Source organism: Tupaia chinensis, unplaced genomic scaffold, assembly GCF_000334495.1.
Source record: "Tupaia chinensis unplaced genomic scaffold, TupChi_1.0 Scaffold148884_1, whole genome shotgun sequence".
NCBI classification, from domain to species: domain Eukaryota; kingdom Metazoa; phylum Chordata; class Mammalia; order Scandentia; family Tupaiidae; genus Tupaia; species Tupaia belangeri.
Window position 1 is genome coordinate 1,911,703 of NW_006208732.1, and position 24,224 is coordinate 1,935,926.

Consider the following 24,224-nt stretch of genomic DNA (forward strand, 5'->3'; position numbering starts at 1 on the left):
TGCGATACCAAATGGGTAGTTTGCAATAAATAATTCCTACTAACTAAAGTGTGAGTGGAAGATCCTACTGATTCACTCCCATTTAAAAATCACTTATAAGGCTATTAAAATATCGTCTGGAATTAAAGCATTATATTCTACCCTAACAATTTTATTTATTTTTACTTTATTCACTTATTATGTAAATATTCTAAGGAGCTTGACTATAGAACATTTTATTCACGTAGATATGTAAGCAAGGCTTCTCCTACCAGATGGACTTACAAGATATTAAATAGGAAAGGGAACTTTTTTATTCCTCATGGAGCAAGACCGAGAAACTAGAGGCAGAGACATTGTCTTTGAACTTAAATCTCCTAATTTTATGTTGGCAACAAATCAAAATAAATGCAGGCTGACACACATTTACTAATTGAAATCTCTCAAATGCAACATTCTTCATTATCAATTCCGGAATACAATTTAGATTAACTTATTATAAGCTTTGAATTAAAGACTGAGAACAAGTTATGGCAATCTTAAAGTTTACAGTATATTTTTTTTTTTAAGAAGTTTTTGCTATAGGGCATGTGCACTCGCCAGAAAGAGACAGACAGAAAGCAAGAAATCGCCCCCCAGGGAGGATAGATGCCGCAATCCCTTCTCCTCCATTCTCCTCTTGGGATCTTGGGCATGCACGCACATGCGCCCGGCCTGAGTTTAAGCCACTGTGTCCGGGACTCAAACCGCAGTTGACTAAAAGGGAGTCCAGCAACATAGCCATTATGCCATCTGCTGGTCCCTGTTGACAGTAAATTTTAAAAGATATTTGATATCCTTTAGACATATATATATGTGTGTGTGTGTGTATATATGGAATAATGCTAATTTATTAATTTAACAATCAGAAAATATTCTTTAAAAATTTCCTTAAGTGTGTTGCTAGGTATAAAGCTCATAATTGCCAAGATACTTATATTAAGGGCATGAACCCTAGTCATTAAAAATAACATATTTGTAAAAAAGTGCTATAGAAGGTGCACAAAAATCATGCACTTATACATATTTTCCAAAAGGATGTAAACTGTACTTTTAGGCACGATCATCTCTTCAAAATTCCTTTACCAACAACATAGAGCATGACTTATGTTGTGCAGGTGTTACTGCCAGAGATACTAAGGCAACCACGTGCAGAAAAGCCAATGTATAATGCACAGGAAATATGAAGACAGCATTCCTAAAGCAAAGGATTGTAGTGGTAGTTCTTTGATAGCTGAAAGGCTTGGAGTGTCCTCTTGTAATTTAAGACATAAAAATCCAGGTGTGCCACTGGAATCACGTCACAAATGATACCTGATGTATATACAGCCTTCCCCCTTCAAGTAGGCAGACATTTCACTTCTGTGCCGTTTCAGAGGTGGCTATGTGGCTTCTGAACTATATAAAATGACAGCCAATCCATCTGGACAGCCAGCTACTTCCTTTATATCCTAGTATAAAATAGACACATTCTAAAAATGGAATGTTTAACATAGACACTGGACTTTTAAAATGACAATCTTTAAAATTGCCCATGATTTATCATACTGCATAGCTGAAAATTCATCTACTAAATATAAGAGTGTTCTGTTCATTCAAGCAGAATTTTGCTCCAATCTCCTTCAATTTCCTTCTTTCATACTGTGTAGTGGATCCACAAGTTTATTGTGCACATGCATTAAACCTTAAAGAAAAAAAGTACAGGTCTAGTTGTGGTTTTGTTCATTTTGAGCTATCTCATTACTTCAGAAAACAAGACTTATATTCAGTGTATTTGGTTCCCATCTTAGACAAAATAGTCACGTTTATTGAAAAATGCAAACAGAACAGTTTCAGAATGTTTAGTTTTAATTGCCTAGCAAAATCACCGTACAGTTACTTACAAAACAGTGTATATCTAAAAGGTGTATGGATACTTAGGAAGATAACCAGAAGTAGGAATAGTTCTTGTCTTCAGAGAGCTTCAATATGCTGAGGTAAGACATTTGAATACTAACTTGGTTAACACATTTTAATTACATCTAAAAGTCTATGTCAATTTGGATCCTGTAGCAATTCTTCTACTACAGTGAAGGGTCCAAGACTGCTGGTACATGAGGGTAACTTTAGTTCTCCAGTATATTTCCTCATCCATTCATCTGGCAAATTATTTTCTGCTATTCTGGTAAGTGCTTTATGGTAATGGTAGATTATACACTATTTCACATTAAGGAAGCTTCGCTAAAACAATAGCAGAAAGCCTATTTCAAATAATTTAGAGTAGAAATTTAGTGTTTGTTTGTTTTTAGTATTTGCTATAGGGCGTGTGTCTGTGCTCGGCAGAGACAGAAAGTAAGCAGTCACCCTACGGGGAGGATGGCCATGCCACAATCCCTTCTCCATTCTCCTGGGATTTTGGACATGCACACACACACATGGCCTGGCATCAGTTTCAATATGTTGCTGGGTTTGGGACTCAAACTGGGTCCACTATGTGAGAGTCTAGCACCTTAACCACTATGCCACCTGCTGGCCCCAGAATTTAGATTTTTTTTTTTTTTGAGAGGTTTTTGCTATAGGGTGCATATGCTTCCCAGAGAGACAGAAAGTGAGAAATCACCCCCCCAAACACAGGGGGATGGCCACGCTGCAATCCCTTCTCCGTTCTCTCAGGATCTTGGACATGTACACACACATGCCTGGCATGATTTTAAGCCACTGGGTCTGGAACTCAAACCGCAGTCGACTACATGGAAGCCCAATAACACAGCCATTACACCAACTGCTGGCCCCAGAATTTAGATTTTTAATTTAAATTTCATTTTATAATTGGTATGTAGGGTGAGAAATTTCAATTCTAAATTTTAGACTTTAAATTTAATTTTATGTTATGTATGCTTATAAGTTGTTTTTACCTATTAAAATTTATTGGGAAATAACTTATATTCTAGTTAATCAAAAAAGTTTTTAATAAATTTTTGCTATAGGACATGTGTGCTTGCTGTAGAGACAGACAGGGAGTGAGTGTGAAATCATCCCCTGGGGGAATGGCCATGCCGCAATCCCTTCTCCTCCATTCTCCTCTTGGGATCTTGGGCACACATGCACATGTGTCAGTGTGCATTTAAGACACAGGGTCCAGGACTTGAACTGCAGTCACCTACATGGGAGTCCAGCAATATAACCATTATGCCATCTGCTGGTCCCAATCAAATGTCTTAAAACATTGTACTATTATGTCTGAAAAAAGTTCTAAAGAATGTCTTTAAAACTTTTAATTCAAATTTTATATTTTGGAAGCTAAAGAAATACGTTAAATTTTTCATGTTATCAGTATGGAAGCTGTAAAATGGCACTCTTAAAAAATGAAATTACACACTTAAGATTACTAGAATAAAACAAATTCCCAAGTATTAAAACTTGTTTTCTGTGACTAACTTATCACTTTCAAAAGGTATATGCTGAAATAAACTTCCATTCACTAATAGTTCCTATTGTCTTTGAGCTAGTAAACCTAGTTCTTCCTTAGGAATGAATTGAGAACACTTTAAAATATTTCTGTTGGTGCTTTTTAGTGGTAACAGAAGAAAGGATACTGACATGAATGGTATTTGAAAAATTACACATAAGTACATGATTTGTATCCAGTATTTTGATGTCATAAAATAGTGACCCAATGAAGATGTGCCAATTATACAAATTAATGAATACAGAATTACCCTATTTCAAAAAATCTTACTGTAAAATAAGGCTTACTTAATTGCCTAGAGTAACACCTCGGTTCCTTATTGAAGGAAGATCCTGACAGTCTGGTGTCTAAAGCCTCGTCAGAAATATGTGCGTCTCCAGCGTGTCCTCTTTAGGCAATTCAGAAATCCAGTTCAGTAATCATGAACAGCCTTTGCTTTTACATGTCACAGAAGAGCTTAGAATTCAATGGGAACCAGCAGTTAGCGTAATGACTATGTCGCTGGACTCCCATGTAGTCGACTGTGGTTCGCGATCCGGACCCGGTGGCTTAAAGCTCACGCCAGGCGCGTGTGCGTGCGTGGCCAAGATCCTGAGAGGAGAATGGAGGAGAAGGGATTACGGCGTGACCATCTGCCCTGGGGGGTGATTTCTCGCTTTCTGTCTCTCTGTCTTTCTGGCGAGTGCACGTACCCTATAGCAAAAACCTCTCCAAAAAAAAAAAAAAAAACAAAAAAAACAGTCCAAAAGCTCTCTCCTACCTACAACTTACTACTGTTTGTTAAATTACAAAGAAGCTAACAATTTTTCTGATTAGGTGGATATATTTGGTAAGCAAATGAGTAAATGATAAAAATATAAATGATGAAATATTATGAACAAAAATATTTAAATTATGATCATCTACATGACTATGTATTCATAAAAATGTTTTAGAATATTTAGTGAAACAGGAAAATGCTTACCACACGTAACTACAAAACTATATAGACGACATTAAAAATTTAAAACTATGTTTGCAGTGTATGGTAAACTTTAGTCATATATGTTCTAGATTTTTGCCATATTCACATATTTACATGAACTGTGAGATACTGGTTTCCTTTATATTGACTGATAATTTTTTTTTTTGGGGGGGAGAGGTTTTTGCCATATGGCACGTGCGCTCACCAGACAGACAGAGAGACAGAAAGCGAGAAATCACCCCCCAGGGGGGATGGTCACGCCGCAATCCCTTCTCCTCCATTCTCCTCTCGGGATCTTGGGCACGCACACATACGCGCCCAGCATGAGTTTTTAAGCCACCGGGTCCGGGACGCGAACTGTGGTCGACTACATGGGAGTCTAGCGACATAGCCATTACACTAACTGCTCGTCCCTTGACTGATAATTTTTTGTTGTTGTTTCACCCTAGAGTGCATGCTCACAGGAGATAAGAGAAAAAGTGAGAAATCACCTCCCCCTGGGGTAGGGAGGCGGGATGGCCACATTGCAATCCCTTCTCTTCCATTTTCTTCTTGGGATTTTGGGTGCACACATGGCTGGTGAGACTTTTAAGCCACCAGGTCCAGAATTTGCACCATGCAGCCAGCTATGTGGGAATTCAGTGTCTTAACCAGCATGCCACCTGTTGGCCCTGACATAACTTTTAAGATCACATATTATATTTCTGAATGTGAGATGCTGTAGACTGTAAGATACACCATTATTTTAAATAACACTAAGAAAAAAATGCTACCAGATGAGGTAAAATGTGACACCAATTTAAGCCACATCCCAGTTTTATAGAAGATCAGTATGTCATAAGGTAGTAACAAATGGTAGCTCTTTAAACCTTGTCTAAGCAATGACAGCCATAAAACACAGGCTTAGGACCAACAGATGTTACATTGCTGGCCCCCCACGTAGTTGACCACAGTTCGAGTCCTGGACCTGGTGGCTTAAACACATGCTGGGCATGTGTGTGTGCCTGCCCAAGATCCCAAGAGGAAAATGTAGAAGGGATTATAGCATGGCCCTTCCCCCTTGGGGATGATTTCTCGATTTCTGTGTCTCTGTCAAGTGCACACATCCTATAGCAAAAATCTGATAAAAAAAAAAACCCACAGGTTTAATTTGTTCAGTATGTTTTTCCAATACGTGTTAAATATTTAGTTACTAGGGTAAAAAAATTAAAAATACACTGTATATAATAGAAGAGATATACTTTATGTAATAGAAGTTGCATACATATTACACTTTGTGATCTCTCCGTATGACCAATTATGTAATTGTTGTATCAGCCATATAAATACAGGTGTTTTATAAAAAATACCTATTTAGGGACCAGCAGGTGGTGTGGTGGTTAAGGCACTGGACACTTCTACATGGCCAACAACGGTTCAAGTCCTGGACCTGGTGGCTTGCTTTCTCACTTTCTTCTCTCTCTCTCTCTGTGTGTGTGTCTCTCTGTTCCAATTAAAATGAATGAAGAAATAAATAAATATTTTTAAAAAAATACCTATTAAAAGAGTTTATTTGTGTGTATGTGTTGTTTATACACAGAGTTGACCCTTAATTAGAGAATGGGTTCTAAATTGAGCATGGTCAAACTATCTCTTGAAAATCTCTTAAACCACTCATTTCATCGAGCATATGTGGTTTCATTGTTTTTGTTTTCTTTATAATATACACAAACCTGATAAAGTTTAAGAACTGCTGAACAAGACTACAGGAAAAAATAAAATCAACATATAGAGATCTCGGCAGTCAGACTCCTATTTACTTGCAGAATTTATCCCACACTCTTCTAATATTTAGCCACTATAATTCCAATATTTGGGAATAGATTTGTTTGAAATTGTGAATATTAAATGAAAACTGTGGAGATACATCTTATCCACTGATTATATTCTAAAAGGTTAAGGGGACAGAGGTTGAGGTGGGACTGGTAAACATGAAAACCAGAGCAAACATAAATTTCCTTTAGGGTTATTTAATCTTACATATTTGATATAAAAGTATTTTTATTAGATTTTGGATAAAAAACAAAACAAAACCTGTTTACTGAAAATAGAGACTGAAGAGATTCTTCTCATGAAAAAATAACAGGTAACTTCTCTGAAAGCTATTATCCGAAGTGAGAAGTTTGTATTCCTTCAAAAAAACTGGCTACTGTCTCCACACCAGGCCTCTGTCCAGTAGGCCACAGTATAGGACTCAACTCCACGACCATACTAAATTTCGTTCCCTACAACAGAGCATCTCACAGTCTGCTTTTGAAATTCAGTGCTCACCTTTAAAGTATTTCACAGTTTTAACTCTTAATTCTAAGGTAGCATCTTCATCACATACAAAAATAGTTCGGGGGTGCTGCTGGAAAGCTGAAACAGTCCACATGTGATTGACCCCTTCTTCGATCGCTTTGTACAGGGCAAAGGCCTTGTGTGCACCTGTAATGAGGATCATCACCTGCAAAGCCATGAACACACATTCATAGTTAAAACACGTTCCAAATGAGTAAGAAGCTGTCTTTTTGTTAAAAAGGACTTTAGCACCAATATTGTAGTGAGAAAATAAACATTCCACATATTTCTATATAATTCTGCCTTTTTCCCCCCCCCCCCTTTTTTTTTTAAGGTTTTCGCTGTAGGGCATGTGCACTCACCTGAGAGAGGCAGAGAAAGAAAGTGACAAATCATCCCCTGGGGAAAATGACCATTCCACACTCCCTTCTCCACTCTCCTCTTGGGATTTTGGGTCTGCACACATTCACACCCCACGATTTTCCAGCAGCCAGGTCCGTGACTCAAACCACAACTGCCCACATGGGAGTCCAGTGCCTCAACTACCACGCCATCTTCTGGCCCCTATTTCTACTTTTTAAGGTAACAGGCAAGCACAAACTGTTGCTTCTGGTTTAACAAAACAAAGTATCTTATGACAAATTAATAAATACACAATTATACCAATGATCATAAACCCGCAAAAGAGACTGGGAAGAATGAAGGAAACTAAATATAAGGGCAGTCCTGCAAAAGCAGAATTGTAGGTCTTCAAACAATTGACATAATAGGCAATGAAAACACCCTGTTCTAAATAAATAATAGAGGTCATTTCAGAGAAGCACAAAGACTCTAAAACAACAGAGAGTAACCTAGAGAAGACTATGATCATTTTATTGAATATCCTATATAAAGTCTTGAAACAAAAACCTGGACTTAAATGATTAGGAATCTACTTCACAGGAGCTGCCTTTTTTTTTTTTAAAGGTATTGCTTTGTCTCAGGGTGTGTGTACTCCCTGGAGAGAGAAAGAAACAATAAGAGGAAATGTAAATCATCCCCTAGGGGAGATGGCCACACTGCAATCCCTTCTCCTCCATTCTCCCTCTGGGATTTTGGGTATGCATGTATATGCACCCAGTGTGATTTTCAAGTCACCAGGTCCAGGACTTCAACTGGAGTCAATCATGTGGGCCCAGCACCTTAACTACACCACCTGCTGGTCCCCAGGAGCTGCCTTTTAAACATATATGACTGATATTACCCTTATTACTCCCAAATCCCTAACTGCCTATGAAATAATGTAATTCAAAGAACAAGTGCAAGTGTGAGAATATATGTGTCTGAATACTTTATCACTCTTTAGCAGTAAACTGATTCCATTTTACAACTCAAACTATGCACATAAGTTTATGTCATGAAATAAATGTTTAAACATAATTTTTCCTTATTAATGCTGTTAAAATGTGGTTAAAGTGCCTAATTCTAAAATATGTAAAGTGACACAAGTTTTGTATTGAATATTTTATAACTAGATCTTCTAAAATGGGAGAAAATAAAAGATTAATGGACCAAGACATTGCATTGCTTTAAAAACAAAAAACAAAACATGATTCACTATGTAATTTTCATTCCGATGCTACCTCTTGATGAAAATCAAAGCACAAGGGGACCAGCAGGTGGCATGATGGTTAAGGAGCTGGACTCCAACACAGCCAGCTACAGTTCAAGTTCCAGACCTGGTAGCTTGAAAAATCACACCAGGCCATGTGTGCATGCATGCCACAAAATCCCAAGAGGAGAACAGAAGAGAAGGGACTGCAGTGTGGCTATGCCCCTTCTGGGGTGATTTCTCACTTTCCACTTTCTCTTTCATTGTCTCTGTCTCTCTGGTGAGCACACATGCCCTATGACAAAAACAAACAAAAAGCACGTAAAGGCATTAAGATATGTATAAATTACATTAAATTCTTACTGACACTTTTTTTTTCTTTTGGACAGGTTTTTGCTATAGGGCGCATGGGCTCGCCAGACAGAGAGAGAGAGAGACAGAGATAGAAAGTGAGAAATCACACCCCAGGGGGGATGGACACGCCGCAATCCCTTCTCCTCCATTTTCCTCTTGGGATCTTGGGCATGCATGCACATGTGCCTGGCGTGAGTTTAAGCCAGCAGGTCCAGGACTTTGAACCGTGGTTGGCTAAATGGGAGTTCAGTGACATAGCCTTTACGCTAACTGCTGGTCCCAACACTTTTTGTTTTTGAGTACCTAGAGTCAGCAAAAACTTTAATATACTATTACTTATGTAAGTATTCATTTTTTATAAAGAGATTTCTGCTATAAGGTGAGTGTGTTTGCTGGAGAGAGACAGAGACAGTGAGAGGGAAATTTAGAAATCATCCCCCAGGGCAAATGGCCATACCACAATCTCTTCTCCTCCATTTTCCTCCTGGGATTTTGGGCCTGGCATGATTTTCAAGGCATCAAATCTGGGACTCAAATTGTGGTTGGCCCTGTGGGAGTCAGTGCCTTAACCACTATGCCACCTGCTGGCTCCCATATTGCATATCTTTTTTTATGTCAAACAAGGACAGATTTCTATTTGTGATGGAGTAACAGGAAATCAGAGTTACTTAGACAATAAACTGAATACTGTTTTTGAAAACAGGGTAAAGAGGGACGATACCATTATTTAGGATGGATTTGCAATAATCCTAAAAAAAAAAACTGACAGACATGAATTAAGGGGGTTGTAATGAGGTCTGGACACTTATCTACACAGCTTATCTGTTATATGGTTCATACCTGGTGTCTGATTAGAAAAGAGGAGAAAACTGAGAATGACACAAATGTTTCAAGCTCAGTTAATTTTCATCAGAGTACTGCTATTCATTACGAGAATATTTAGGAGACAGACAATTGTGGCAGGAAGATGAATTTAAATTTTGAATAGCATTAATTCAAGAAAGTCTTTAAACATCTAGATGACAGAAGGCAGTTGGAAATGTGGAACTCACATCGGTAGCTAATGGGATACTATTATTATATATATATTTTACATATATATAGAATGCCATATATAGTGTGTGTGTGTATATATATATTATATATATATATATATACACATATTATATATATAAAGCCATGATGCATTTCTGCATAGAAAATATATGACTTTCCTGATGTTGAGAGTAATTGGTACTTCTGAAATAGCAATAACAGGAAGAAAAATGACCATTACTGACTGATGTGACAGGTTTGGTTAAAAATGGCTGGGGCCAGCTGGTGGCGTGGTGGCTAAGGTGGCTAGACCCCACATGGCCTACTGTATGATTCAACTCTTGAACCTGGCAGGTTGAGAAAGACACTGGGCATGTGTGCATGCATGTTCCCGAAAATTCCAAAAGGAGAAATGAAGGAACTGTGTTGTGACCGTCCCCTATGGGGGGTTCTTTCTCACTTTACCTCTCTCTCTAACCTGTGCATGTGCCCTCTAGCCTCCCCCAAAGGAATCATGAAGAAGACTGCCCAAAAGGACAGAGTGAATCTACTAGGATGAGGCTATAGGAAGAGTAACGTTCTAGAGGCAGATTAAGAAAAAAATCAGGGAAGCTGACTGAGAAGGAATGGTCAGAAAGGAAGAAAGTAAAGGCTGAATTTATATTGACAGAATGATGAATAGTAACCGATGTCGAAAGAGGCTCTATAGGAAGAGTTTTGCACAGAAGACGCTAGTCTTGAGCAATTAAGTTACTATTGACCTCAATAACTTTCAGGAAGGCAATAAAAAGTAGATTTTTCAATTGTATTCATTTTTTCTTAAGTCATCAGAATAAAAATTCAAATTATTACAATTATGGTCATGTGCTGTATGACATTTAGGGCAGTGATGGACCAAAGGGTGGTCCTATAAGATGACTATAACGCAGGTGGAAAATCCCTATTACCTAGTGACATCACAGCTGCTATTAACATCACTGTCACAACGTATTACCTGTGTGTGTTGATGTTGTTATAAACAAATCCACTGTCCTGCCAATCACAAAAAAAGTGTAGTGCACACAATAAAGCACAGTACATAATACTTCATAACTACAAAAAAAAATCTGTTACTGATTGTGACCTGGTGCAGACATAGGATAATGTGTGTTTGTGTTTTAGTTTTTAACAAAAAAGTTTAAGAAGTTAAAAAAAAAAACAAAACATTAATTAGAAGAAAGCTTACATAAAAAAATTTTTTTTTTGTATACAGAAGTACTACGTGTTTTTGTTTTAAGTTAGTATTAGGTTGTCAGGATGGTCATAATGTGTTTTTCTATGCAAAAAATGCATCATGACTTTCCAGATGAGTCGATATGATTACAAAAGAATCAAAAAGTAAAAAGAAAAAGAAATACGTTTATAAGATAAAAAAATTCAGGGAACCAGCAGTTAGTGTAATGGCTATGTCGCTGGACTCCCACGTAGTCGACCGTGGTTCGCATCCCGGACCCGGTGGCTTAAAACTCACGCCAGGCGCGTGTGTGTGCGCGTGCCCAAGATCCCGAGAGGAGAATGGAGAAGGGATTGCGGTGTGACCATTCCCCCTAGGGGGTGATTTCTCACTTTCTGTCTCTATGTCTTTCTCTGTCTGTCTGGCGAGTGCAAGCGCCCTATGGTGAAAACTTCTCCCCCCTAAAAAAAAAAGATAAAAAATTCACAGTAAGCTAATGTTTGCTTATTTAAAATTTTGCTATAGGGCATGGTGCTTGCCAGAGAATGAGAGGGAAAGTGAGAAATTACCCCCCAAGGGGACTGCCACACTGTAATTCCTTCTCCATTCTTGTCGTAGGATTCTGGGCACAAATGTATGCACCTAGTGTGTTTTTCAAGCCACTGGGTCTGGGACTCAAACCATGCAATCGGCTGTGTGGGATCCAGATACCTTAACTTATGTGCCACCTGCTGGCCTTTAATTTTTCTAAGTGAAGAAAAATAATTTCTTAAAATAAATTTACTGTAGCCTAAGTATATACTGGTTATAAAGTCTATAGTAATGTATGATAATGTCCTAGGACTTCACATTCACTTACCACTCATTAATTCACCCAGAACAATTTCTAGTCTTGTAAGCGTCATTCATAAGTGCCCTATACAAGTATACCATTTTTTATCTTTTACACTTTATTTTTATGTACCTTTTCTATGCTTAGATATGCTTTAAAGCACAAGTACCTACGCACTGAGTTATAATTGCCTAGAGTATTCAGTACAGTAATTAGTTGTACAGGTTAGTAGCCTAGGAGCAACAGGCTATCCTAGGGGTGTGGTGGGCTGTATCATTTAGGCTTGTGCAATGACAAAAATCACCCAGTGACATAATTCTCAAAATATAGTCTCATCATTAAGTGATACATTGCTATATATACAAAAATTCTAAAGAAGTTGCAATAGTTAAAATGGGTTTTATCTTTTTTCTTGGAATTACCTTCAAAATATTCAACATTATCTTGAACTCATTACCTTCAAAATATTCAGCATTATCTTTAACACAAAAAGACAAATTTCCTTCATTTAATTTAGCGAGATTTTTGCTATAAGACGCATGTGCTCGCCAGAGAGAGACAGAGAAACAGAAAGTGAGAAAGCACCTCCCAAGGGGAGTGGCCACACTGCAGTTCCTTCTCCTCTATTTTTTTCTTGGGATATCGGGGTATAGAGGGGCAGGCAGGCTTTAACTTTTAAGTCGCTGGGGCTAGGACTCAACCAGGGTCGACTACATGGGAGTCCAGGGATGTAACCATTACACCATCTGCTGGTCCCAAAAGAGGAGTTTTAATCCTCTGAGGGTATACCTGACGTTTGGAAAACAGTTCTGGTGGCTCAGATAAATATCAAAGGTGTAGGTTAGGTCAATACAATCCAAATGGATTGTGCAAATTATTTATTCAAACTATTCTCTGGTATTCGATACCTATCACATGACAGGCAGTGTTAGGTGCTAAATATACATCACCCTTAAACTCAGAGGTTGTAAGTTAGTGAGAAAACAGATAATGATCAAGTAAACAAATTAAAATAATTATAAAACACTACAAAGGGAAACAGCAGTGATATGAAAATTAGAGAAAATAATTTTGATTATGAGGATAATGATTAAGAAAAGGAGCTCTTAAAATTGGCAAGCTTGAAGGTACAGTGATAGCCAAGAAAGGGGCTGAAAATTACAGCATTTCAGATATGTGAGACCTCAAGTCAAGGAAAGAGTCTGGTAACAGGCTAATGGTTAATAGCATGAGATTCCTTATCTAGTTGACAATTCTAAAGTCTTAAGGAAAAGTTCCAAAATATGTATGAATGATCCTAATTTTATGAGTAGCCAAAATGTAAAGATATGTATTAATAAATGATTAAAATGATAGTTCCCTACTTAAACCTTTCTATTTAGCAGCAGCATCTGCCCACACATGGATTCAAGATGTAATGACGTATATGCTATTAAAGAAAGTGGCCTGGTTGTTATGGCACTGGATCCTGCATAGCGGAGTGCATGATTTGAGTTCTAGACCTAGCAGCTTGAAAAACACACTGGGCACAGAGGTGCACATACCCACAATCCCAGAAGGAGAGTGGAGGAGAAGGGATTACAGTGTGGCTGATTTCTCATTTTCCTTCTCTGTCTCTCCTGGTCACTCTCGGGTGAGCACACATGCCCTATGGTAAAATCTAAAAAAAGAAGAAAGAAAACAACACTGAAGAACAGCTCATATCACAGTAAAAATCACTAGCAAAAAGAATCTGTATAAACCTATAATGGCTAGTTATCCTTGTCTGAAAATCACCTGAGGGTAAATAGTCATTTCTGAGGCTTGAGGACTTGGCCCATGCATTTAGAGGAACTCCATGTTTTGTGTGGGATCAAATCGAATGGACTTCGCAGGGAATTGTTTGTGCCCTGTTGAGACCCTTAGTCTAGAACATCATCCATCTGAAATTTGAAAAGCACAGGTCCGGTCACCCTGTTAATGCTCTAGTCTATTGGTTGAAGGCTCTGAGGCTGTATGAGGTGGCAGAAATAGGCAAATAGCTAAGATTTGGTTTATGCTTTTACTGTGGAATAAAAGAGTGCTTGTCATAGAAATAAAATAATAAAAAGAAACCAATCTGTATAGATTAAGGCCATTATAAGTGAGAATAAGAAAATCAAATGTATGAGAGCATGATACTTGTTTCAGAAGAATACTGTAAAAAATCCAAACACTAAAATAGATCCTTGGGAAAATTATGAAGCCCTTTACTACTTCCGCTGACAATTATCTTTATAGTCAGGCTGAGAACACATTCTGTTAAAAGAGAGGAACCATACCTTACCTTTGATTTGAAAGAGATATTTTTGTTACAGGGTGTGTGTGCTGGCCGGAGAGACAGAGAGACAAAGAGACAGACAGTGAGAAATCACTGCCCAGGGGATGGCCATGCTGCAATCCCTTCTTCTCCATTCTCTCAGGATTCTGGGTACACATGCACCCAGCATGAGTTTGAGGTCACCAGGTCCGGGACTCAAACCATGGTCAACTATGTGGGAGTTTAGCCCATGCATTTACATAACCATTACACCATCTGCTGACTCCATTGTACCTTTTTTGAAAAAACTGATAAGTTTTTGAATAATTAACTATTTATTCTAAAAATTAGCCGAAGAGGTGTATTAAAACGTCAATCTTGTTAAAGGTAAAAAACAAAAACAAAAACAAACAAACAAACAAACAAAAAAAACCCCACCTATTTGTACAAGATAAGTTCTTTATTTTAGAATTAAGATTGTTCAGGGACCAGCAGTTAGCGTAATGGCTATGTCGCTGGACTCCCACGTAGTTGACCGCGGTTCGAGTCCCGGACTCAATGGCTTAAACTCATGCCAGGCGTGTGTGCGTGTGTGCCCAAGATCCCAAGAGGAGAATGGAGAACAGATTGCAGCGTGGCCATCCCCCGGGGGAGTCATTTCTTGCTTTCTGTCTCTCTGTCTCTGTGTGTCTGGCGAGCGGACGCACCTATAGCAAAAACCTCTCCAAAGGAAAAAAAAAAAAAAGAATTAAGATTGTTCTAAAATTCTTTTCTTAAAATTTATTTACTATTAAATTGTAGTCCTTGTTAAAGGTCTTTTTTTCATGTACCAATGGTGTTTTTAGATAATGAGAAACCTCTATAGTTTAAGTAACAGTGATATTTGTATATTCAGGTCTCGATATAAATGTATCAAAATCTGTTGTTACTTTTTCTTACTCTTTCCTCTGAATCTGTGTAATGCTGCTACCAGAAAGAAATGGAATTCTGGGTTACCATATCATTTAACTACTTTTAATCATGAACTGACTATAATTTTCTCTAGGAAAGAAATGACTGCCCAATTGAAAACTTGAAAATCAGGCAAGGACTAATGGTTCAAAGCTCTTGCATTCTCAAATATACCAAATTTTGAACAGATCTAATCCAAGATGGCTTTCCTTTTCTGCTGGAAGAAAACTGGTCTATCATTCTATATGTATAGTCAAGAAATAATTTACACTAAGTTGTCCTGAAGCTCCAAAAGTAGTGTACTATAGCCAGTATTGATTGCATCTTTGTACGACAGTCCTTTCACAAGATGATTTCAATTAAAAACAAACCACATAATCAGTGAGACTGTAGAAACGCAAAGTGTGAAGCAAGAATAAGCAGGCAATGCAGTACCTCAAAAGACATGGAGCCTAGATGGGACCAGCAGTTAGCGTAATGGCTTTGTCGCTGGACTCCCACGTAGTTGACTGCGGTTCACGTTCCGGACCCGGTGGCTTAAAACTCACGCTGGGCGTGTGTGCGTGCGTGCCCAAAATCCTGAGAGGAGAATGGAGAAGGGATTGCAGCGTGACCATCTCCCCTAGGGGGTGATTTCTCACTGTCTCTGTCTCTGGCTGGCTGGCTAGCGCACGTGCCATATAGCAAAAACCTCTCCAAAAAAAAAAAAAAAGACATGGAGCCTAAATCTTAGTTTAAAGCTTAGAAAGACTTCATTAGGTTGATTCCTAAAATGTGTCAATGAAACTGACCATTGAGTTAGTTATTAAAAACTAAAAAATTTATATTGCAAACAGAATATATCCAAAATATCACTTATTCAGCATCACTGTCTCTCCAAAACATAAACATGAGAAGAAAAATATCGAAGAACATGTATTTCTTACTTCTCTAGCATCCATCACTGTTCCCACGCCAACAGTTAGAGCCATAGTTGGCACTTTTGATAAATCTCCATCAAAGTATTTAGCATTTGCCAAAATGGTGTCCATTGCTAAGGTCTTTAATCTTGTCCTCGACACTAAACTGGATCCTGGTTCATTGAAAGCAATATGACCATCCGGACCAATTCCTTTCAAAAGAAATAGACATACAAACACGTACATACATATAATAAATAAGGTTTCTCACATATGTTTCTCAATGTTCAATATGATTTTCACAGTAAAGAAATAATGCTCAATAGACTTACCTTGTTTTATTTTATAGCTAAGCTCTTAATACCACATTAAAATATTTCTATATTTGATTCAACAAATATTTCCACGTTTTTTATATGCTTAGCATTGAGCTATCAATAGAATGATTCTAAGTATTTCTTACCAAAATACTTGGAACTAGAAGGTTTCAGATTTTGAATTTTTTCAGATTTTGGAATATTTCCATGTAGGTAATGAGATATCATGGGGATGGGATATAAGTATAAACAAAAAATTTGTTTATATTTCATATATACCTTGTATGCGTGGCCTGAAGGTAGTTTTATTTTTGTATCATAGTGTTTTTTTTTTTTTTTGAGAGATTTTCACTGAAGGGCGCGTGCGCTTGCCAGACAGACAGAGAAAGACATAGAGACAGAAAGCGAGAAATCACCCCCCAGGGGGGATGGTCACGCCGCAATCCCTTCTCCTCCATTCTCCTCTCGGGATCTTGGGCACGCATGCACATGCGCCCGGCGTGAATTTTAAGCCACCGGGTCCAGGACACGAACCGCGGTTGACTACGTGGGAGTCCAGCGACATAGCCATTACGCTAACTGCTGGTTCCCTGTATCATAGTGTTTTGACTGCAACCAATCACATGAGGCCAGGTGTGGAATTTTCTATTTGTGTGGTGTTGTGTTAGGGCTCATCAAAGTTTCAGATTTTGGAAGTTTTCCAGATTAGGGATGTTCAATCTTAAGCAGTAAAATTAATTATCAATAATATTACTGTAACACTTCAAAGTTTGTAAAACACTTTCAAATATATACTAACATAGATATACTATAACAATCTTCTGAGATATTTCCTTCATCTCTCCCACCTTTTTTTTTTTTTTTGGAGAGGTTTTTGCTATAGGGCGCATGCACTCACTAGAAAGAGAGAGACAGAGAGACAGAAGGCGAGAAATCAATCCCCGGGGGGATGGCCACGCTGCAATCCCATCTCTTCCATTCTCCTCTTGGAATCTTGGGTACGCATGCACATGCACCCGGCGTGAGTTTAAGCCGCCGGGTCCAGGACTCCAACCACAGGCAACTACATGGGAGTCCAGGACATAGCCAGTACGCCATTTACTAGTCCTTCTCCCCTTTTTTTAAAACACACACACACAAAAACCTTGATGCTCAAGGAAACTAACTGAGCTTTTCAAGGTCACAATTTATAGTACTGGAACAAGATTCAAATTTAATCTTCTGATTCCTAACCCAGTGGTCTTATATTCACACTTTAATATACTCAGTGCTAGTCCAGATGGGGCAATTAACTACTGGGCCTTTCTTTCTTTCTTTTTTTTGGAGAGGTTTTTGCTATAGAGAGCGTGCACTCACTAGGTAGACAGAGAGAGACAGAGACAGAAAGCGAGAAATCACCCCCCCAGGGGGGATGGCCACGCCGCAATCCCTTCTCTGTTCTCCTCTCGGGATCTTGGGCACGCACGCACACGCGCCTGGCCTGAGTTTTAAGCCACCGGGTCTGGGACAAGAACCATGGTCGACTTCATGGGAGTCCAGCAACACAGCCATTATGCTAACTGCTGGTCCCTAGTGGGCCTCTTTCTAGTATACTTTTCTCACTTACAAAAATGTGTACTTTGTATGAGATAACATCTAGAGCAGTAGTTTTTTTCAAACTTTTTTGACTGTAACCTATTGTAAAGAATAACATCTGATGCCTCAATCTAGTGTACATTCACACACATACAAAAGATCATTAAAACCAGAACTGCATGAAATCATACTTATCCTTACTAGGAGCCATATAAGCTATGTTCTATAACATTTTACTTCTTTAACAAAACAAACAAAAAGAAATGCTAGATGTGACTGACTATAATGATTTTATGACCTAATTCATTAAGAGATGACAACCACAGTTTAAGAAACACTACTTCCCAGAGACTGACTGCCAACTCTAATATTTTAGGGCTGACTTAAATATAATAGTAATTGGGTACTCCTTATTTAAAGGAAATGTGAGGTAATTCTTTTCATAAAATTAAGATTCTTTCTATAACATAAATAATTCAAGTAGTATACATACACCCTACTGGCTAGTCAGATTTCTGGCAACCTCAGTCAAAATAAACTTGCAAGTTTTCCAATTCATTAAAATATCTTTTAAAAAATAAACATTCACAAAAAAATAAATAAACGTTCTGCATATTTATTTTAATGAAAAGATATGCATATTTTACTGACTCTTAAACTAAAATTCTGACAAAATTTTTCCAAAAGGTAAAATAAGACCAGAAGAAACCATTGGTTTTGGAGGATAAAAGAAATGAATATTCCATAATGCAGATATGGACTACTAAATCATAAGTCTAGCAATTTTTAATGTAAAGATGTAAGACCAGAACTATGTATGTTAATATGAATGGATTATTTTCACTTTTGAGTATAAATCTGCCTTTAAATGCTTTAATTATATAAAATTGTCATAAAAGTCATGACATATTTTTCTACACAAAAGTGTCATGACTTTCTCAGTGAGCCAACAGATATGAATTTTTCTCTAGATTTGTGAAAATGATCTGTTTTTCCTTTTAGGTATGCATATATCCAACATTTATATTTTTCTATATATGTATAAAGAGGAAAGGATGGAACCAGGAAAATTAAAGCTCCAGAAAAAATAGGAATTCTTCTAAGGTCAATGCTAATGGTATGTGATTTAGGCCACATGGAAGCTAGGCTAAAATGAGCAAAAGTTAATAACAGACAAGAGTCAACATGCCTCCTGACTGGCTATACACAACGAAAAAACTGAGGATATAAAATTGTTTTTTTAAAGATGGCTAAGTATTATTCAGCCTTTCAGTCTAAATTAAGATATTACCAACTCTATGAAACATCTTAACACTCCACTGGAATATATGTCTTTCTTGTGCTCTTATAGTTAGTGAGTGAAATGTAAACGATGAGAGTAAGGACCTTATCTTACTTCAGTAAGAGCCTTATCTTCATTACTGTGTCCTTACCAGTTAGAATAGTACATGACACACAGGAGGCACTCAAAAAATAATGGTTGGACAGATGCTCTAATAGTTGCTATTCTTTGATCAGTTCAGTTTTGTCTCTCACGCCTCCCTCTTTCTTTTGTTTTTCTCTACAGGGGAACAGAACAATGACGACAGCTTCTTTTTTTTTTGGGGGGGGAGGTTTTTGCTTTAGGGCGTGTGTACTCGCCAGACAGACAGAGAGAGACAGAGAGACAGAAAGCGAGAAATCACCCCCCCCAGGGGGGATGGCCTTGCCGCAATCTCTTCTCCATTCTCCTCTCGGGATCTTGGGCACGCATGCACATATGCCCAGTGTGAGTTTAAGCCACTGGGTCTGAGACTTGAACTGAGGTCAACTACATGGGAGTCCAGTGACATAGCCATTACGCTAATTGCTGGTCCCAATGACAGCTTCTCATATTCCTCTTAGGCAGAGAGATTTGGGCCTATAAATCAGCGCTTGTCTCAAGCTTAACCAGTGAGAATCTCTCTCTGGATATGAATCTTGACCAGGAATATAGAGAGAAGCCAACTAGAACTGGATAACAGTATTGCAGGGAGAAAAGGCTTATGATTTGCTTCTGAGATCCCAGGATCCTTCATTCTTGTTTCTCCAAAGGCTGAGTTGTTTCAACTGTTCAGTTAGTTACCTCCAAATCATCCCAATTAATTTTTTTTAGTCCTATTAGCCAGTTCTTGTTATTGGCAACCATGTAACCAAATCAGAAAGTGAAGTATTTCCTGCTGTCTTTTTACCTTTTAAAAAGAAAAAGACCGTAAGATATTTTAAAAGTTAATTCAGAGTTTTATTTATTTGTAAAATTCCAGGTTTGTATGGATTATTGCTGGAATATGTTAGGAATCCTCTCTGGCCATCAGAGGAAATACGAGAACTCTTGAACACACACATCTCCTCTTTTCTCTTTCCTAAAAATGCTCTATCTCCCTGGCCTGAGCAATAGTAGATTAATAGTCTTGAGTTCTTCTCATTCTGTTTCCAATTCAGAGAGAGAAAAGAAAATCCCATTCTGGTTTCAAGCCCAAACCTGCAATCTGTACTCCAACTTTACCTTTAATAAAGCTGATATTTTGATCCCATTTGGCACAGTTCTTAGTGCTTTTATTAACCAAACCCTGGAACAAAAGAAGGGTAAGTGGTAAGACTCAGATACTGAGCCTCATCTTGAAAATCCAGTAACAAACCTATATCGACAAATGCAAAGAATCAAATGAGATTCTTTCACAAGTACTCATCCAATAACAGGATATCCTAACCAGGAAAAAGCTCAAAAAAAAAAATGTATTTAAGTTAGGCTTTTTCTCCTTATGCACAGAGGGACTACGTCTTTTACATGGTATATATAAAATGTCAGATCTGGACCACTGAATGACCATAATGAATATGTTAATGCATAGGTAAAGAAACTTTTAAATATTTTTTCACAGGCAGGGGTTTAAGACAAATTGTTTAAAAGACACTCAAGTTCTATTTAGTAGTACAAATCAGTAATAAACATAATTACAATTTATGCCCCATTTACTTCAAAGGGAGAATTGAGGTGATTTATAGAAAGAAAACAAAAAAATTAGCTGAAAATAAGTGAGAAGTGACTTAAAGCTATACTTTCAGGATAACACACAAAACAACAAAACATTAGGTCAGGAAAGTTATGACCTATTCCTCTACATTTTTCTATGCAAAAATGTGTCAGGACTTTCCTGATGACCCAATAGAGTGTTTTAACTATTTTTCCTTTCAGTACATCGTAGCACTGAGTCTTCAAGGGATTTGTTACATGGACCATTAGGTTGACAAATAAATAGAGGATAGAGCAAGTCTACAAATGAAGATATTTTCCAAGCAGTCATTTTTAATAATGAACTTCTAAGAACATGCTTTTTTAAAATTTTCTTTTCTTTTAATTTTTTTATATATTTAGCTTGTAAAGTGAATATTCCCAACATGAATACACTTCACACCAGTCGAGGATACTATACATGTTATCGTCAATCTATCTGTGTCTCATAAATGTCTTGCCTCTCTATTCTTCTCCTTTCCTCACACTCTCTCCCTTCTCCCACCCCTCTTCCCACAGAGTCCAGTATCCATAACCATTTTCCATGCTTCTATATCCTCTAATCTTTCAGTTTCTGACATGGAGTGTGGGCAGTCAGTATATATATCAGTGGAGACATACAATGTCTCTGTTTCATAGCCTGGCTTGCTTCACTCAGCAGTAAATCTTTCATAATTATCTACTTTCTATCAAAGATCAGGGTCTTCTTATTATGGCTGAGTAATATTCCATAGAATATATGAAACATGCTTTTGCCTAAGGGGGAAGATTGAAGACATATCTCCATATAACCAAGATAAGTAGATTAGATTCTAGTATATTAGATATAGGTATATTAGATTCTAATTAGACTTGATTTGGGTACAAAATGTAGAAAATATGAAGAGTAAGTAGTTAGTACACTCCTTAAAAGATTCTCAAGCTTATGCTAGCCTTACCCATGACACTAGCACATCTCAAAATTAAGTCAAATGTACAAAACTAGAATGTGCAAATGTTATCTAAGATTACTGAAGTATTAGTATTATAAATTCTTTTTCTTTTTTTTGGAGAGGTTTATGCTATAGGGCGCGTGCGCTCGCCAGACAGACAGAGAGACATAAAGCGAGAAATCACCCCCCAGGGGGGATGGCCACGCAGTAATCCCTTCTCCTCCATTCTCCTCTCGGGATCTTGGGCACGCATGCACACACGCCCAGCGTGAGTTTTAAGCCACTGGGTCTGGGACACGAACCACGGTCGACTACATGGGAGTCCAGCGACATAGCCATTACACTAACTGCTGGTCCCTAGTATTATAAATTCTACTTAAAGGACAGACAACTTCCTATTTAGAAAAGCAAAATAAAATAGTCTTACTTCAATACTTGCTCAGATCAATAACCATTTTATCTACACAATAAAAGGCATAGGTTCTGTTATAGAGAGATAAAAATTTCTATAATGAGAAAATTTAAATCTCACTAGATTTCCTAAGAGGTAATTCAGTAAAACGCAATAAACTAAGAGACAATTATTTCAGCATCTAAAGCTTAGTAGGGAGAGAAGACTGAATACATACATATCATGTATATATTACCAAGTAATATATACCATGCACTATGTGAAACATTTTATACATGTCATAGCATGATTGATTTTTACGAATTTTGGAATGATTAATATTAATCTTGATTTACAAATTATTTAATATTCCTGAACGTTGATAAACTTCCCAAGGTCATACAGATAGCAAGTGGCTGAAAACAAATGCAAAAACTCAGTTTTACAATCAACTACATCAACCATACTTGGCCAAATCAACCATAAATTAATTTTAATACAGCTCCACTGAAGATCTAATTAATGTAATTTTGAGCAGTCTTCTAATAAATGAATTATAAAATGTATAAAGATAACTTAATGTTAAGAGTATTAGTATTTTTAGTAATTACTTTAAAAATCTGACAAAAACCAATTCTGGTTTTAGTTTAGTTGATGTTATCCTATTCTGATGCCAATTAGCTCCCTGTCTCAGTTTCTCCATAATGATAAAAGAAAACCAACTTGTTTTCACAAAGGAAGAAACTTCTTCCTATTTGTAATTCATATTATACACATACACACAAATGTCAGTGAAAATTACAAGTAGATTTTGATCAATTAAACATTATGCACTTTGGAATTTTTAAAACAATTATAAAACGTAATTCATATTATTTAAGACCAATGATAAATAAAATCCATCACTCTTAATGGATTTTCTTAGTGTGATGAAGCAATTCAAATGATCTGCTAATATCTACCTGCCCTTATACACACTTTAGATTCAACTCTTGATAAGCAGGTTAGATTAGAGTTTTATGAAATATTAAAAATACAAAGTTGTCATTTACAAAAAGAAACATCACTCATTTTTAAGGATGTGTTATACTATCAACCCTAAAGAGGTAGGTAATTAGAAGAACTTAACAGAGATCTAGACCCTCCTCTCAAGGAATAACTTATAAATCCCAACTGGTGACTGTTATAATTTTAAGATTTTTTTTTCTTGATGAAAACTGAAATCAGTAGCTAAATAAATGGGTATTACAGTTACAAGTGTTCATGCCATTGCACAATGACAAGTTTTCTATAAATTTTATAACACCTAATTCAAACACTAACAAATGATTAATGATGAAATGTCTTTACATACCTCCAACAAAAAGGTCTATCCCTCCAGCTTCTTTTATTTTCTTTTCAAAAGCATCACATTCTGCTTGTAAATCTGCAGCATTCCCATCAAGGATATGTGCATTATTGGGGTCTATATCAATATGCTTAAAAAAGTTATTCCACATATAAGAATGGTAGCTTTCAGGATGATTTCTTGGAAGTCCTAAATAGGAAGTTTATAAATAAAATTGCAAGTATTTCCACAGATAAATCTGAAGTTTATTTTTCTATTTAATAAAACTATTTAAAATATATAAACTTTCTATACTGTATACTTATTATATGTCTGATATTGCATTGCGTTATAGATATGTACATATTAACACAATAAATTTGTAAAACATCTATGGAAATACTTTCAACATTCACATTTTATAAATGAACATTGGAAACAATCTTTTTCAAGGTCACAAAGCTCACAGAGGGGCTCAGATTCAAACACAGGAAGTCTAGTCCATATACACTTAATCACTATACTCTGCTTCTCAGACACACAAAATTTTAACCAACAGAATTGACTCATATGTTAAGCCCAAAATAACACACCCATTCAACAAAAATGTGGCCACATTCCCCTCTATTCTTCTTGTATGTCTGCAAAGCATATTAAACCATAAAAATTCTTTGACTATCTTTTATGCTACTATTAAAAATTCATTCTATTTTTAAATTTTAATACAGTTTCTGTGTATCACAGATCTT

The 24,224-nt window shown here is 37.0% G+C and overlaps 1 protein-coding gene across 4 annotated transcripts in view; it reads right to left on the reverse strand.

The window, feature by feature from the left end:
* Nucleotides 1–840: 840 nt before the first annotated feature.
* Nucleotides 841–24,224, reverse strand: part of GNPDA2 (glucosamine-6-phosphate deaminase 2) — a 33,793-nt gene continuing 10,409 nt past the window's right edge. For 3 of the 4 annotated variants that reach the window (XM_027769200.1, XM_006170752.3, XM_006170753.3), the window contains 4 exons: nucleotides 23,503–23,685; nucleotides 15,930–16,114; nucleotides 6,741–6,915; nucleotides 841–1,702 (listed from right to left, as the gene is read on the reverse strand). In XM_027769200.1, the coding sequence (XP_027625001.1) occupies nucleotides 1,641–1,702; nucleotides 6,741–6,915; nucleotides 15,930–16,114; nucleotides 23,503–23,685 (605 nt within the window). In that variant the 3' untranslated portion in view covers nucleotides 841–1,640. The remainder of the gene's footprint in view (nucleotides 1,703–6,740; nucleotides 6,916–15,929; nucleotides 16,115–23,502; nucleotides 23,686–24,224) is intronic. The other variant, XM_014585115.2, reaches the window with a different exon arrangement.